The sequence below is a fragment of the Tamandua tetradactyla genome, chromosome 13, assembly GCF_023851605.1.
Source record: "Tamandua tetradactyla isolate mTamTet1 chromosome 13, mTamTet1.pri, whole genome shotgun sequence".
NCBI lineage: Eukaryota > Metazoa > Chordata > Mammalia > Pilosa > Myrmecophagidae > Tamandua > Tamandua tetradactyla.
In genome coordinates, this window is record NC_135339.1 from 26,833,643 (window position 1) to 26,849,872 (window position 16,230).

At 47.2% G+C, this 16,230-nt stretch overlaps 1 protein-coding gene across 1 annotated transcript; it reads left to right on the forward strand.

Annotated features, from left to right (window-relative positions):
- The first annotated feature begins 1,480 nt into the window (after nucleotides 1-1,480).
- NPFFR1 (neuropeptide FF receptor 1) lies at nucleotides 1,481-14,081 on the forward strand. Its single transcript, XM_077125027.1, has 5 exons — nucleotides 1,481-1,615; nucleotides 2,709-2,866; nucleotides 4,495-4,809; nucleotides 6,956-7,055; nucleotides 9,596-14,081. Exons 2-5 carry the CDS (start codon nucleotides 2,854-2,856, stop codon nucleotides 10,470-10,472), a joined length of 1,305 nt encoding a protein of 434 aa, XP_076981142.1. The 5' UTR covers nucleotides 1,481-1,615; nucleotides 2,709-2,853; the 3' UTR covers nucleotides 10,473-14,081.
- The last annotated feature ends 2,149 nt before the right edge of the window (nucleotides 14,082-16,230 follow it).

The window sequence follows — 16,230 nt, forward strand, 5'->3', positions numbered from 1 at the left end:
CTCAGTGGCAGTGCCTCGAGACCCGCATGTAAGAAGGAGTCTGGTGCTCCGGGGAAAAATTGCATGCTAGGAGGAGCGGCGGATGCCAGGTGTGCTGAAGCCCTGAATGCCCCTCACTCCCTGGAAATTGTATATGAAACATTGAGAACACTTTTTGGAGAGGATTCAATGCTTTCAAAGACCATAAATTCCATCTATACCAAGGTCATTTTTTGCTATATCAAGATAAAGACTTAGGTGAGTACTTTGAGGACAGAGACTGTGTGGTTCAGTGGTTTTGAGTCCTGGCTGCGCACTGAAACCTCAGGGGAGCCGCTTTAAAATACCCATGCCTGGGCTGCACCCCAGGGATTGTGATTGGTCTGAGGCGGGGCTGGGGGTCTGTATCATTCAAGTCAGATTTTAATCTGAGCCAGAGTGAGAACCACGGGTGCAGTCGTTACTTTAGTCGCCTTTGTTAGAGCTTCCTTCTGATTTGAAAAGTAAAAATGCAAATTATTGAAAAAGTAAATAAAAATCACTTGAGGGAATAAAACCTCCTGTGGACAAACACTTTTTTTTTTCATTCCCACTACAGGTCACACACATGCACAATCACACACATGCACAATCACACACATGCACAATCACACACATTTTAAAATACTGAATATGGATTTGTAATGCATGTGCATACTATTTTGTAAGAATAAAACAGTTTGCATTTTTCTATTAACTATATACAACCCATGGTTACTATTTTTTCCCTGTGCCTTTAGAGCTTGTCCTTTTCCTTAGACGCGGAATTGCTAGATCTGGGAGTGGATGCCCTGTTAAGGCTTTGGATGGATGCGCCCGAATTTCTAAGGCAGAGCTGATTCGCGCTCCCTGTCCCCACTCAGTGCACAATTACACTCTGACCTCACTGCACATTAGCTGCCTCTTATTTGCCAACCTGATTGATGAAAAGTTACCTCAGTGTTCTTTTAAAAGGGCATGTCAGATTACAAACGCGGCTGAGTGTTTTGTTTCCGGGGTTCATTGGCTATTTGTACTGCTTTGTGCTTCTTGCAGCCCCTCGCGTTTTATTCTTCTGCAATTCCCCGGGGCTTCGCGGTCCAGGTCCGCGTGCCCCCCGAAGGAGGGTGTCAGGAATTGGGTGCCTAAGGGCGGGACCCAAAGGTCTCCAGCCTGGGCCTGAGCTCCCCGTGCGTTACCGGGATGAGCAAGCAGGTGGCGGTAAGGACGAAGTTATGAGGGACTGTGAACGCAGGAAACACCCAGGTTCGTCCTGTGTTAAGGTCATCATTCCTTTTGGGGTTGTTTTCTCAAACACACATATTTCAAGCCAGTAGGGAGGCGGCGAGTAAAAGTATTACAAAACCTTATCCTCACAGCTATTGTGTAATTTAATACGTTGAGTACCGCTGCAGCCAGGCCAACACCGTGGCGCGCCCTCGGGGCATTGCTTTAAATTTTTTTCACACAGGACCTCATTGGATCCTCACCACATCACTGCTCTGATATGTTGATTTCTCTCTACTCTAACAGAGAGGCGACACGACCTACCCTAGGTCATAGCCAGGAAGTGTTAATATTTCCATCTTAAAGACGACAAAGCTGAGCCCCCATAAAGGTGAGGAGGCGTGCTTGAACTCACCAGCAGGCGCAGGAAGGAGGGCTGGGGCTTCCAGTCTGTGTGGATCGGCTCCCTCCCAGGGGCCTTTGGCCCAATCCTTTAGTTCAGTGGTCCTAATGTGTGTGTGCATCCCAATCACCTGGAGAACCCCTGGGTACCCCAGAGCTTCTGATTCCCTAGGTCCGGCATGAAGGGTGATAACTTGCATTTCTAACAAATTCCCAGGGGATGCAGATGCTGCTGATGGGGGGGGGGGCACACTTTGAGAACTATTGAATCCCCCACCTTCTGTACAGCCCCAGCCTTCAGTGCCTGAGATTAACAGCTGAGCTCATCAGCGAGGCAACCATTATTTCATTCTGAGACTTCCAGGAAGCGCTCCGGGTAGGGGAATGGCTTAATTAAGTTCAGTGGATGAGATGTTCATAGGATGCATCCACATGACACCTGCAGATCCCAGAAAGGACAAATCTGGGTGTTAATGAGGTCTCTGGTGTTAGACTGGAGCCCAGATGGTCCCTGCTCCCAGCCCTGGGGAGTTGCCAGGAATAGGAAGGAATTTTTCCTCCTAGAGAAAGGCCTGTCCACAGAGCGAGAAGCTGGGCTGTGTCTCAGTACTATTGAGTCCTTATTTTTTATTTTAGAAAGATACACTGAAATGTTTAAGAATGAAAGATAGCGATGACTAATATTTGATTCAAAATAATCTAAGTGGGATGGTAGTATGGATGAAACAGGATTGGCCTTGAGTTGATAATTGGAGAACCCAGATGATGCAAATGTGGAGTTCTTTATACTACTCTCTCGTAATAGTTACTATATACCCTTGTATATACTCACCATCATAATATCTCTTGTATATGTTTGACATTTTTCATATTAAAATAGAAATGTTTGAGTGCAGCTGGAAGCCCCTGGAGACCCTAAGCAGGGGCATGTCATCTCCTTCTCTCCTCGCACCAAGCACCAGAGGCTCCCACTCTTCCGCCTCCACCAGGAGGTCCTCCACTCCCACAGAGCACCCCATTGCTGCCCCTGCTGGTCCCTGCGGTCCTGATGGTGCCAGCTAATTGGCCCTTTCTCTCCTTAGGGTCTGTCTAGCCTCTAGGTCCCAGGCCTCCGGCAGGCCTCCGGCCCAGTGGCTGAGCTCTGGATGCAACCAAAGGCTCCCCGAAGACTCTTCATCCCCGAGAAAGGGCCATATTCACTCCCAGAGGAAGGTGGGAGGAGAGTTTATGAGACAACATCGTGAGTCACCATGTCTAATTACTTCCCTAAAGAGCAGCAGTTGGACACTGAGCCTCTCCCTTCGAAATATGGCTGGAGAAACAGACACTAAAGCCCGGTGCTGACTCAAGCTCACAGAGCCAGGCCAGCTCTGCTGCATGCTCCTTTGTAACCTTGAGCAAGTCACCCAACATCACTGATCCCAGTTCTCCCATTTCAAATGGGGCCAGTCCTTAACCTGCTTACTTCATAGGGTCACTGGAAAATTAAATGTCCTAACAGATAGAGAAGTGCTTCGTAAAGTGCTATACAAATAAATTTGCCATGATGGGAGAAAGCAAAGAATGGTGGCAGCCTTGGCTTTAATAGGTGCCTCTGCTCCTTTAATAGGTGCCTCTGCTAGTTCAGATTCCCCATTTCATTCTCCCTCTCTGTAATGCCCTCTCACTTTTCCCTACTTAAGTTCCATGGGGGAGGTAGTGAGGAGGGATAGCAAAGATTCCAAGGATGTAAGAGTCAAGGTCCCAGAACTAAGTAGGTGGCACACTCAGAGAGAGTTTAACTGAAGAAAGTTTAATGGAAGGACTTTTCAGAAGTGAGGGAAGTGGTAAGAGAACTAGTGAGGGGTGGTGAAACACCAGGGATTAGCAACCACAGGAAGCTATTACCACCTGTCAGTTGTTGGGGCAAGAAGAAGAGGGAACAGTGTAAATGCACCCTGGCAAGAGCTAGAGCGATGGAAGAAGGGCCACCCAACAGGAACTGATGCTGTAGAGAAAACCAGTGCCTGGCAGAATTAGGCCAGACAAGGAGGGAGTCAAGAGATAAATACCCTGACCTCTCTCTTCTCCTGCCCTTCAATTTCTTTCAGTACCTCCCATCAGCTGAGCCCAGCCAGAAACCAGAGGACAAAGGGGCGACCTGGGTGTATTTGTTTCTTATGGCTGCTGTAACAAATTACTACAAAATGGGTGGTTTAAAACAACAAAAATGTATTCTCTCGCTGTTCTGGAGACCAGAAATTCAAATCAAGGTGTTGACAGGGCCATGCTCCCACCAGAGGTTCTGGGGAGATTCTATTTCTTGTCTTTTCCAGCTTCTTGTGGCTGTCGACATTCCTGGGACGTCCCAGCCCTTTCCTGGGCTGCACCACTCCAGTCTCTACTTTCTCCTCTTCTCTCCTCAGTCTCTTATACGGACACTTGTCATTGGATTTAGGATCTGTCCATATAATCCAGGATGCTCTCAGCTCAAGATCCTTAACATAATTACACCTGCCAAGAACATTTTTCCAAATAAATTTCCAATCACAGATCCCAGGGACTAGGACAGTATATATCTTTCGGTGGGGTCCATATGCTGCATTCCTTAGAGGTTCATATCTGGAGCACAGAGCAAAATGAAGAATAAATGAAGGAGAGGGTATAAATGGAGAATAACCAGCACTGGGGGATGAATCCTGGGCAAGATGGGGTAGGAGGTTTGAGATTAAGGTTTGAGGGCTCAAGTTTGAAAGTCATAGAGTAGTGCATCTGGTTGCAATTGGAATTGAGTGCATGATCAGGGTCCTAGGGCATGATCAAGGTTTGGAGCATAGAAGAGTCTTCCTTTTTCCTGGAGTCCTGATCCATATGCTCCTTTGGTTCTAGGGGCTCCCTCCCAGCCTTGCAACAGCAGCTGGTCCCAAAGCCCAAATAGGAGCAGCACTGAGGCTGCCTTATCCGTGAACCTCACCTTCTCCTCCTACTACCAGCACTCCTCACCAGTGGCCGCCATGTTCATTGTGGCCTACGTGCTCATCTTCCTTCTCTGCATGGTGGGCAATGCCCTGGTCTGCTTCATTGTGCTCAAGAACCGGCACATGCGCACCGTCACCAACATGTTCATCCTCAACCTGGCTGTCAGTGACCTGCTAGTGGGCATCTTCTGCATGCCCACAACCCTTATGGACAACCTCATCACAGGTGAGTGTGGGTGGCGGGCAGTGGGACTGGCCACCCCTCCCCATCCCACCAGCTAGGGCCTGAAATGGAAGCTTGTAGGAAAGAAATCATTGCTGAGCTGGTCTCTTGGCCGTGATGCTATTGTCTCAAACTCTCAGGAAAGTCTTGTAGCAGAGGGATTAGACTAGAAATAATACCTTTAAACTCATTAAATGAACTAATTTTCTTTGCGTCAGGCATTGTGTTAAGTACTCTTCATGCATTATCTTAATGAATCCTTATGACCATCCAATGAGGTATGTTTTATTATTATCCTCATTTTATGGATGAGGAGACTGATACTCAGAATCAGTAGTTACATAGCTAATAAGTGTCAAGGTCCACATTTTCTTATCCCCATATTTCTAATCACTATGCCAAACAGTCTTGCTCTCCCATGTAACTCCAAACAGGCAGAACTAAAGCTAGTGGGAAGGAGTGGTAGGGAGGCAAGTTTCCTTTAAATTAGTACTTAAAAATCCATTCCTTTGAGCCGTTCACCAGCAAAAGTTTCTGTCCTGTAGGTAGTGAGCTCCCTGCCATTTTAGGTGTCTAAGTAGGGACTGCCCAGACACTTAGCAGGCTGGTGAAAGGGATTCAAGTGGAACTAGACCACCTGACTTCTCAATATCTGCCTGTGCAAACTGCCAATGTCAGAATTATTCTACTGTCATCCCTCCCATGTGATCTGCTCTTCTTGTTTCTGAATCAGGGCTCCACAGTCTGTGGAACTCCTTGTGGGGCAGGCCGGATTTCCAGAGCTGTGGAGATGCCTAGAGGTCTAAGCCTGCAGGCTCTGAGCTCAGCACTCCCAGCCGCAAGGAGGAGTTCAGATTCCAGAGCCTAGGCAGCTCCATTTGGAGTGACTTACCTGATGCAGGGCAGGGTAGCTGGTGTTTCTTTAGGTTCCAGGACCTACAAAGTGGAGGCAGGGCAGTCAGTTTTCCTTTGTCTGTGCTGCTCTGCCTGGTGGAACATTTTCTCACCGATGGATCCCAGGTTCTTTCAGGGCTGCTGTGTATAGAACATGCATTCTTCTCCCTAACTCACAGAAGTACTTATATCCATGCTTGCATACACATACATGTACACATGCTTGTGCAGAGGTGCACGTGTGTGTGCGCACACACACACACTGGTCAACACTGATAAGGCAAGGTCCGATTCCCAATCCTTTATACATGTCCCCCAAATTTTTTAATTTTTTGGATAAATGAAACATTCACATAGTTCAATTATTAGAAGACAGCAAAAGGTATCTAGTGAAAAATCTCCCTTCCACCTCGGCCTTCTGGCCTCCCATATCTTCTAGGAAGTAACCAGAGTTGCCAGTTCCTCATGTCCTTTTCCAAAAATATTCCATGTAAGCAAATTAAGAAAAAAAGAGTTCTATACCTTTACTTTTTTTTTTTTACCTTAAAACATATCATGGGACAGATCAGATGAATAGATAGATAGATAGAATGATATGTCAAAAATGGCAAAATGTTAAACTTGGTAAAGCTAGATATTTGGGGAGTATGTTGGAGTTCTCTGTATGGGTGCTGGATCATTTCTGCAATTGTCCTGTAAGTTTGAAATTGTCTCAAAATAAAAAGCTTAAGGGAAAAAATGCATCATGGAGTTATTCCATATCAATAAGGAAAAGAGCTTTCTCATTCTTTTTCCAACTACTTAGAATTCCATTATATGGATGTACTATAATTTAGTCTCTTTTTGATGGGTATTTAGGTTGTTTTTAATAGAATCTTTGGATTCTGGTGGTAGTCTGGCATTAGTTCTTTTAAAGCTCTCCAGGTGATTCTAGTATGCCTCCAAGTTTGAGAACCTCTGGCCTAGAACCTGGGGCAGGGCTGGATGGAACTAAAGTTCATGAAGAGAAATCATAGGGAGGCATTCTCGTCAATACAAAGAGCATCACTCTCATAGAACTGTCCATGGTGGTATGGGCTGTTAGGATGCGATGAGTTCCTCATTCCTGGGAGGATGCATGGAGGCTGGATGACCACTGAGAAAGACATGGTAGAAAGATCCAAGTATCAAAGGAGACCTAGCTTAGATGGCCTGGAGGTCCTGGTGCTTTGTGGGTGGGGCACCTCTCACTCTATGGTGGCCTTTGTCGTTGCAGGGTGGCCCTTTGATAATGCCACGTGCAAGATGAGCGGCTTGGTACAGGGCATGTCTGTGTCAGCTTCCGTTTTCACCCTGGTGGCCATCGCTGTGGAAAGGTGAGGGGTTTCCTGGCTGGGTTTTCCCATTCAACTGGGCCAGGCACCAGGAGGGGCCACTGTCTACAACACTGGGCCAGCGGGCTGGAGCTGGGCCTGCACCACTGTAGGTGGGGGCTGGATCCTCATGAAAGGAAGGGGTGAGGGCTGGCTGCCCTCTCCTTCACCTCCTCCCTGTGGAAGGCCAAAAGGCAGCTCCAGAAACCTGTGAGGTACTTGAGGGCAGTCCTTGTTTCCTGAGCTACAGGAATCCTGCTACTGATGAGTCTGATGAGTCCAAGCCAGGGGAGATGGCTTATGAGGTGGGCCTTGCAAATGGTGGGGAAGGAAGCGTTTCTCCCTGCTGCTTCATTCCATCACAACGCCTCCTTACTGGTCCCTAGCAGTTCCTCTCCATCCTGTCTCCAGCCACTTCTGGTCTTTCAGCCTCAGATTCCAGTAGATTCTCTGATAAGTATTTGTCAGAGGGAGTGCAGCTAAGGGGCCAAGAAGGTGTTGCAAATGATAAAGCATGGAACCAACTGAATAAGTCTCCCCCTGCCTCCCCCACTTGGCATCATTAGGGGGACCAGGATATGGGGGAGGCATTGTGTGTCCTCGTGGTCTTTAGCTTCCCCAGCTTCTCCAGCACCACTGGCTCAGTGTGTGACCTTGGATAAGTCACTTCATTACTCTGAGCCTTGGTTTTGTCATCTATAAAATGGAATCAGTGATAGAAATTACCCTACAAGAAGTTGGGAGGATTCAGTGATCTTTTGCATGTGAAGCTTATGTACAGTACCAGCACAAAGATGAGCTATAATATAATTTTATTTTTCCTCAGACTCACACACATCTCTTTGTCCTCCCCTCCCCAATACAGCACTGTTTCACTCTTCCCTTTCTAGAATCTGGTGCTCTCATTCTCTATCCATCTCTGCCCCTATCAAACCCAGTCTTTTATAACCCAGTGAGGTAGGCAGCTGCAGTGATGGCAGTGGGTTCCTTTCTCTGCCAGGCCACTAAACTAGCTAGGTGATTGGGGGAAGTTCCTTCCCTTTCATGGAGCTCCATTTCATGATCATTGTTGGATAAGATTATGTGAGAATGCATCCTCTCCCAGAGATGCCTGCAGTATCCTTCAAGGCTTACCTCCTCCAGGAAGCCTGCTCAGACTATCCCAAGCCATACTGGTCTCCTCCAACCATTAACTGCTATTGCATTTGTAGTCAGAACCACATGCTTTAGGAATTATTTGTTCTCTGGCAATTTATTGACACTATGAAGCCAGTAGGTCAAAATCATGCAGGTTGAGACAGCAAAGCTCGAATCAAGCAGTGGGAGAAGTAAAAGGTGCTGTCAGACATAAGAAAGGGCAGGTAAGCAGGAGGGCAGGACATAGTTTGGTGAAGTTAAAAGAGTACTTGACTGGGACAAGCGTTATACATTTGTTCTAGGGCAGGGTCTGCCCCTAAACAGCCATGTGACCTTTTAAATCTCTTTCCCTCTCTGGGCCTGCTTCCCCCTCTGAAAAACAAGTACGCTTGACTAGATGGTCCTCATTTTCTGGCATCAGTAAATGGGAGAAGACATTTTGGGAAGGAGGAACCACCTTGTTTTTCTCATTAGTAAGCTTTTACCTCCTCCATCTACATCAGCAGCTCTCCACCCTAGCATCACCCAAAGAGTTTTAAAGAAAAGCAAAACACAAAGTAATGTTCAAGCCCCTTCCCAGACTAATTAGATTGGAATCATTGACTATTAGAATTGGAAAGAGTTATTTAAAAATGCTTCAGAACATTCTAATGCACAGCCAGTGTTTACAGCTACTGGTTTATATGGCATAAAGGAGCAAGACAGATTTGCATTCCAGGCTGGTGCTGGCTACTTGTTAGCTGTGTGACCTTGAGCCAGTTGCTTAACACCTCTGATTTCTGGTTTCCACACCTATCACATAAGGATGTATTAATAATTAGTTGCTGAGCCGTTCTAAAGGGACATGGTGCAGACCTGTCCTAAGACAGTGGAGCTGCCAGTGGAAGGATGCTGGCCAACATTACGAACAGACAGCCTGTCACTTATGCTTCACATCTGAATTCTCAAGGTTTTTTTTTTTTTTTTAATGGGATTAGGATTAAAACATGGCTTTTCTTCCCAAGGTTTTTGGAGAACCCATAAACAGCTTAAATTTATGTGTTTTCTATTTATATATATTCAAGGACAGAATGCTGCAGACTGACAGCTCTGCGAACTGCCAGCCAATTAGTTTACCCCCCAAAGTGCACACACAGGGTTCACTGTCTCCCCACTGTAGTTTTCTCCTGCCCTCTCTTTGATAAATCTGTTCTTGCCTTTCTTCTTTGACTCGCGGCCTACTGGCTGACTTCCTCCCAGGTGAGAAACCAATTTGTTAGCAAAGGAACTAATTAACGGCTGAGCTGTTCTTTGCTGCTGCTGCTGCGATGCTGAACTGAAGGAAAAGTGCCCCCATCCCGTCAGTCCTCGCCAAGCCCTGTTAGTTCTCGTCCACCCGTCCGCTTCTCTTTGTTCCTCGGCTGCAGGTTCCGCTGCATCGTGCACCCTTTCCGCGAGAAGCTGACCCTGCGGAAGGCGCTGGTCACCATCGCGGTCATCTGGGCGCTGGCCCTGCTCATCATGTGCCCTTCGGCCGTCACGCTGACGGTCACGCGCGAGGAGCACCACTTCATGGTGGACGCGCACAACCGCTCCTACCCGCTCTACTCGTGCTGGGAGGCGTGGCCCGAGGAGGGCATGCGCAAGGTCTACACGGCCGTGCTCTTCGCGCACATCTACCTGGCGCCCCTCGCCCTCATGGTGGTCATGTACGCCCGCATCGCGCGCAAGCTCTTCCAGGCCTCGGGCCCCGCCCGGGGCGGCGAGGATTCGGCCGCCGAGAGCCGCCGGGGGTCGGGGCGCAGGGCCCGGGTGGTGCACATGCTGGTCATGGTGGCGCTGTTCTTCACGCTGTCCTGGCTGCCGCTGTGGTCGCTGCTGCTCCTCATCGACTACGGGCAGCTCAGCGAGCCGCAGCTGCACCTGGTCAGCGTCTACGCCTTCCCCTTCGCCCACTGGCTGGCCTTCTTCAACAGCAGCGCCAACCCCGTCATCTACGGCTACTTCAACGAGAACTTCCGCCGCGGCTTCCAGGCGGCCTTCCGCGCGCAGCTCTGCCCGCGGCGGTGGGGGCGCCACAGGGAGGCCTATTCCGAGAGGCCCGGCGGGCTGCTGCGCCCGCGCGGCTTCCTGGAGGTGCCGCCCGGCGACTCGGGCCTGCCCTCCGAGTCCGGGCCCAGCAGCGGGGCGCCCCGGCCCGGCCGCCTCCCGCTGAGGAATGGGCGGGTGGCCCACAGTGGCCTGGCCCCGGAGGGCCCTGCCTGCGCCCACATGCCCCTCACCATACCAGCTTGGGATATCTGAGGTGGCCCAGCCAGGGCAGGCCCATGCCTGAGCACGCTGACCGAATGGGAGCCAGGACAGATGGCAGCCGGGCAGGGTGGTAAGAGACGGGGGCAGAGGTTCCTGCTTTTCAAAATTGAGGCCCTGGGCAGCTGCAGTGATACCTTCCCTACCCCTTCATCCTCTCTGCTGCCACCAAAGGGCCCTGTTAAGGTGAGCGCCAAGAAGATTATATATCCTAATTAGGCAGCTGGGGAGAGGCAAAATGCAAAGCCGACCTGTCCATTTGTTGCTTTTGCTCGTGTCTTGGCGCGCCTTGTGTTCTATTACTGAAGCCACTCCTCTTGACCCTTTCCTAGGAGAATTCCGTAGGCCTCTCGTGCCAGCTCTAATGTGTTGGTTTGTCTTGTTTGTTCCAAGAAGTATCCAGGGCCATACTCTTCCCCAACGCATTATGATCGTTCCTCACGACAAAGCAGCTGCAGAACGAGCCCTCCAGAGCTGGTTGCCGATGGTTCTGGGTCTGACACTCTAGTTCTGGGCCTCGAGAAGGAAGGAGGGGACTCTTCCTTCCCTAGCTCACCCTGAGAGAGTTCACCACGGTCACCTAGACCCACCCAGGCAAGAACTTGCAGTTGCAACAGGCAACTGTAAGGCCACTTGAAGGCGTCTGTGTATTTGTGGATAATGAAGGAGGGAAAGCACAGTATTTTATTATCAGCTCACTGAAGCTGCAAGCACAAACTCTTCCCCATGGCATCTCCATGCTCCCTGGAAATGGGGGAGAAGTCAGCCAACTGAAGCTGGAGCTGGGTGTGCTTTGGAGACTCCTGAAGGACAAATGCTAACCCTTCCCCAGCTACTCATGTACCCTAAAAAGGGCTGAGGATCAGAAATCCCTTCGTTTACTCTGGCCATCACCCAACATACTAGCATCACCTTGAAGAAATGAGGCACCTCTCCAGGAAGTGGGAGGAAATGGTATCATCTCGGGGTGGTCCTTGCACAGCTCCGATAGCCTATGGCTAACTAGACATGTTTCCCTTCACCGCTACAGAAAATACAAAATCACCAGAAAGTTAATGAATAAAGAAGAAACATTTGCAAGGATCAGAACAAACAATGTTACTCTCAGACTCTGTTTCCTTAACTGACCCACAAAGACAAACCTTTTATGAAGAAAGGATGTTGAATGTTATCAAATGCCTTTCTGTATCAATCGAGATGATCATGTGGTTTTCTACTTTGATTCATTAATTTGGTGTGTTACAGAATTGTTTTCTTGTGCTGAACCAGCCTTACATACCTGGAATAAATCCTACCTGGTCATGGTGATTGACAACCCTTTTACTCCTCCCTCAGTACTGAGTGTTGGGGCAGAAAGGAATTCAGAAGCAATTGTACAATATGTTTTCCAAGTGTGTTCCAAGACGCTATCTCATTTGATCCAAACAAATGAGGCCAAAGAAGTTGATGTTGTTATTGCCATTTCACAAAGTAACTGAGGCTCAGAGAGGCCAAGGCCACAAGGTCACAGAGGGGCAAGGTCTGGATTAGAACTTGTCTGCTGTCAGTGTTCTTCCCACACTGCATCCTCCCTCTCAAGGAAGGTAGATTGGGCATGGTGGGGAGGAGAGCTGGGAATCCCCACGAAGGTTTTCTGCCTGACAAGTGAACCAGAAGGCTCACAGAACCAGAATCCTCGTCCCCAAGGCCTGGGTTTGAGGAAATGAGAGTCCACTGCGTTTACTCTTGTCATTTCTGGCCTGAGCTGTTTTTGTGCACATATTTAGACTCGTGTGCTGAGTAGATTGCCACAATTCATCATGTCACCATATCAGTAGAGGTGTCTGGCAGTGACATGTGAGGGTCTTGAGAAAGAATGTGCCGTGCTATCTATCGGTGGGGTTAGCTGGTCAGTGGGCCCCATTTTGGGTACTGTATCAGCATTACATGACACATGGGCCAGAGGTTTCCACTGTTTACTGTGAAGACTCTGACTCCAGGCTCTAAAAATAGGCCTGAAAAAAGACCATCCCAAGCCCAAATGCTTGTCCCTGTGGCTGGATGGGATTTGCCTGGAACACCGTCTGGACTTTCTTCTGGGGCGTGCTTCTCATGAACCACAAATCACAGCATTTACAACTGGGGGAGACCAATCTGGTCACCCAGGCCGGCAACACCCAGCCTTCCCACCAAGACTCCTTTGTTGTATTCCATTCCCCCAAAATGTTTGAGAGAGTGTGACTACCAAAACAGCAACGAAAAAACCTGCAATCACAATTCATTTATTCTTGTCATTTTCATTTCTTTTTACAAATCCATCAAAGATCTCTCTATACCTACCTGTTCAGAAATTTGTTCCAAATGATTTCAGGCATGATTTGATGCTTTTGTGGGGAGTTGACACCTTGTGGGGACTGTGCAGTTTTAAGATGCTGAAAGTAATGCCAGTATGAACCCTGAGGACAGAGACCCCAAGGTAGGAACCAGGCTTTCTCCCAATGTAGCCGTTATGGGTGACTAGGTAGAGGCCCCAAGGGTAGCAGTGATTTGTCTCACTCCCCTGTACCCACCCCAGCTGCCCTGAACTTTTACTGGGCTTTATTTCTTGACTAGAGTGGCTAGAGAATTTTCTGCACCCTCCATGGGATGATATTTTTATGAAGCTATTTTTATATTCTAATTTTATTGTCCTCACCTGACTCCTATTCCCTGACTCCTCAACTCTGCAAGGGACCTTGTGCAGCTACCCCAAGAAATTTAAGGACAAGCAAGGCGAGCTTCTCCCGATGCCCCATCCTCCACCTGCAGACTGGGAGGGTCTACTAAGGTGACCAGCCTTTCATGAGTGGAAAGTTTGGAGATGAGTTGGATGTGATGGGGAAAAGGACCAGAGGCCTGTTGACACTCAGCACCCCCACCCCAGAGGGGTTCATGGAGGGACTCTGTGTCCTGTCTTGCCATGTGCAGCATGAGCAGTCGTTTACTCGTGGGACTTCACTGATGAATGGCCTCTTGACTTCTCCAAGACCACGCAAAACCTAACAGACCAATGAGAGCTGGAGGCGGCTGCCCGGTCTAGACCCCACAAACCACAATCTGCCCAGTTCTATGTTGAGGCCTTTCTCTTGGGGCCTGGAGGACGCGTGAGTTCATTTGAGCTGGAGTGGAGGGTGGGGTTGGCAAAGTAGGATGAGAGCCCCCCTATCATTAGGCTACTGTGTATTCATTTCAAAATCAATGTGAGAGCCAAAACGAGGGCTGGATGTACAAAGCATTGCTATTAAGCTCTGTACCATTCTGCATCCTTCTCCTCAGCTCACCTCTCAGAAGTGCCACCAAGGAAAGATAGATGAGAAGGAGAAGGTGACCCAAAGGGGCTTCATTACAGACAATTAATGTAGAATCAATAGATTCCTTGTTGAATAAGCCAATTATTTATGTTTATGTTTATTGGTACTTTTTCTCTCTACAAAAGCACTACATAATCATTGTGAAATTTTTACAAAATCTAGATAAGAAAATAAAAAGCACCATAAGAGATAAGCCTGAAGTCATTTCCTATATGTGTATATAATTTTAAAAATTGTAATAGCTTTATTGAGGCATAATTTGCATGCAATAAAATTCACCCATTTTAAGCATTCTGTTTGATGAGTTTTACCAAACGTATACAGTTGTGTAACCACTGCCATACTCAAGGTAAAGGGTATTTCCATAATCCCAAATTTCCCTGTGTCAATTTGCAGTCAGTTCCCTGCCCACATCCTGGTCCCAGGTAACCTCTGGTCTGATTTTTGTCATTGGAACACTTATTTTAGGGGGTTTGATTCCTGGTGCCTGCCATGCAAAAAAAAAAAAGAGAGAGAGAGAAAAAGAGTCAGGCACAGTGTTAATGCTTTCTGTGTTATTTATTTCTCACAATGGGCCATAAAAACAGAGATCTGTAGACTCAGATCTAGAACATTACTTGGTACATAGGAAGCACTCAATAAATGTCTGTTGAATGAATTAAATAAGCTGATATTTGTTATTCCCACATTATATGTGGAAAACAAGACTTGAAAGAAGTTAAGGAACTTATTGAAGGTCACATATCTAAAAGGTGTTAAAGCTGAATTCAAATCTTGGTCCAAAAGCCCAGGTTTTCACTACACACTCTACTGCTCCAGAGTACTACACACATTTGGGAAACTGAGGTTCAGAATAAAAGAAAGAGGGTTGATGGAGGTCCCCTTAAGTCCTAAAAATAAAACCGGCCAGCCACAGGTTCCACACAGCTGTTTTGGCCACAAGACCACATTGCCATCACATTCAGTGCTTCCAAAAATTTGAAATGGGAGAAAGACCGGTTTAAGGAAAAGGTGTAAATTTAGTTTGATCCCACACCAGATCCAGTCTCGAAGGCAGCCATGGGCAGAAAGAAATCATCTTTTGACTGCTCTGCCCTTGCGGTCACCACTGATAGAGCAAAAGCCACTGAACTGGCTATAGTGTCCTGCCTTGAGCTGTTTGTGTTCTCTTGTTAGTTGCAATACCCACCCTTTGAATCCTGTCATCAACAAATGCTGCTGTTGTTATGTGCCAGCAACCAAATGAATATGAGTGGAAAAACCCAAGCTTAGTAATTTGGGCAAATTCATTTCTCTGTCACATGGCCAGTGTTGATGTTAAATCATGCTCTGTTTGAGGAATAATCATCCACTCCATCCCACCCACCCTGTCTCCCTATCTGCATAGAGGTTAAAACAGCCAAAGCCAAACTGTGTTGGTGACAGGGAAACCTACATTTCTGTGTTTCCACCCCACCCCCACGCCCCAAGAAAGAGCCTATTGCATAGCGTGTTTTGTTTGTCTGTGGTGCTTGCTGTCGGTGGTCCTTTGAAGTTACCTCTAATGATCATAATCACCTCCTTTATTCTCTTCTATTCTGTGTCTTTGGAAAATGATCCTGTTTCCTATTTTGTAAATTATAGAAAATAAACTCATTATGAAAGAGTTTGGTGTCTAATTTTTTACTCCCCAATTCATTAGCATTTTTCCCCTTTTTGCATCTTCACCATGAATGAAAAGTTTCCCAGAAAAATACCATCCCAGTTTACTCCCAAAGGTGGACAGACAGTAAGTTATGTTACCACGGGCATAATCACAGTGTTCACATTTTTACAGATGGGAAGCTGAGGTGTGCAGAGGCTAAGGCATTTGCTTGAGGTCCCCCCAGTTAGTAAGTGGTGAAATCAAAACAAAATTTCAGGCCTTGTGGGTTGCAGTCCAGTGTTCTTTTTTTTTAAAATATTTTTATTGAGAAATCTTCGCATACATACAGTCCATCCATAGTATACAACAGTGGCTCACAATATCATACACACCATAGTTGTGTATTCATCACCATGATCACTTTTAGAACATTTGCATCACTCCAGAAAAAGAAATGAGAAAAAAGAAAAAATTCATACGTCCCATACCCCTTAACCTTCCCTCTCACTGACCACTAGTATTTCAATCTACCTAATTTTTTTTTACCCCTTATCCACCCTTATTATTTATTTATTTTTATCCTTATTTTTTTTTTACTCATCTGTCCATACGCTGGATAAAAGAAGCATCAGACACAAGGTTTTCATAATCACAAGGTCACATTGTGAAAGCTGTATAGTTTATACAATCAGGACGTCACTCTCTATCAGGTCTGAGATGTTAGAGGTTCCGATCAGATTTTGGCTAGACTAGAGCTGACCACAGGGTGGGATGGAGGAAGATGAAATCCAGAGGTCAA

Bases quoted from the DNA above. Each gene is read 5' to 3' on its own strand.
- NPFFR1 (XM_077125027.1), top strand. The intron at 4,810-6,955 runs GTGAGTGTGGGT...TTGTCGTTGCAG, and splicing joins TATGGACAACCTCATCACAG to GGTGGCCCTTTGATAATGCC. The intron at 7,056-9,595 runs GTGAGGGGTTTC...CCTCGGCTGCAG, and splicing joins GTGGCCATCGCTGTGGAAAG to GTTCCGCTGCATCGTGCACC.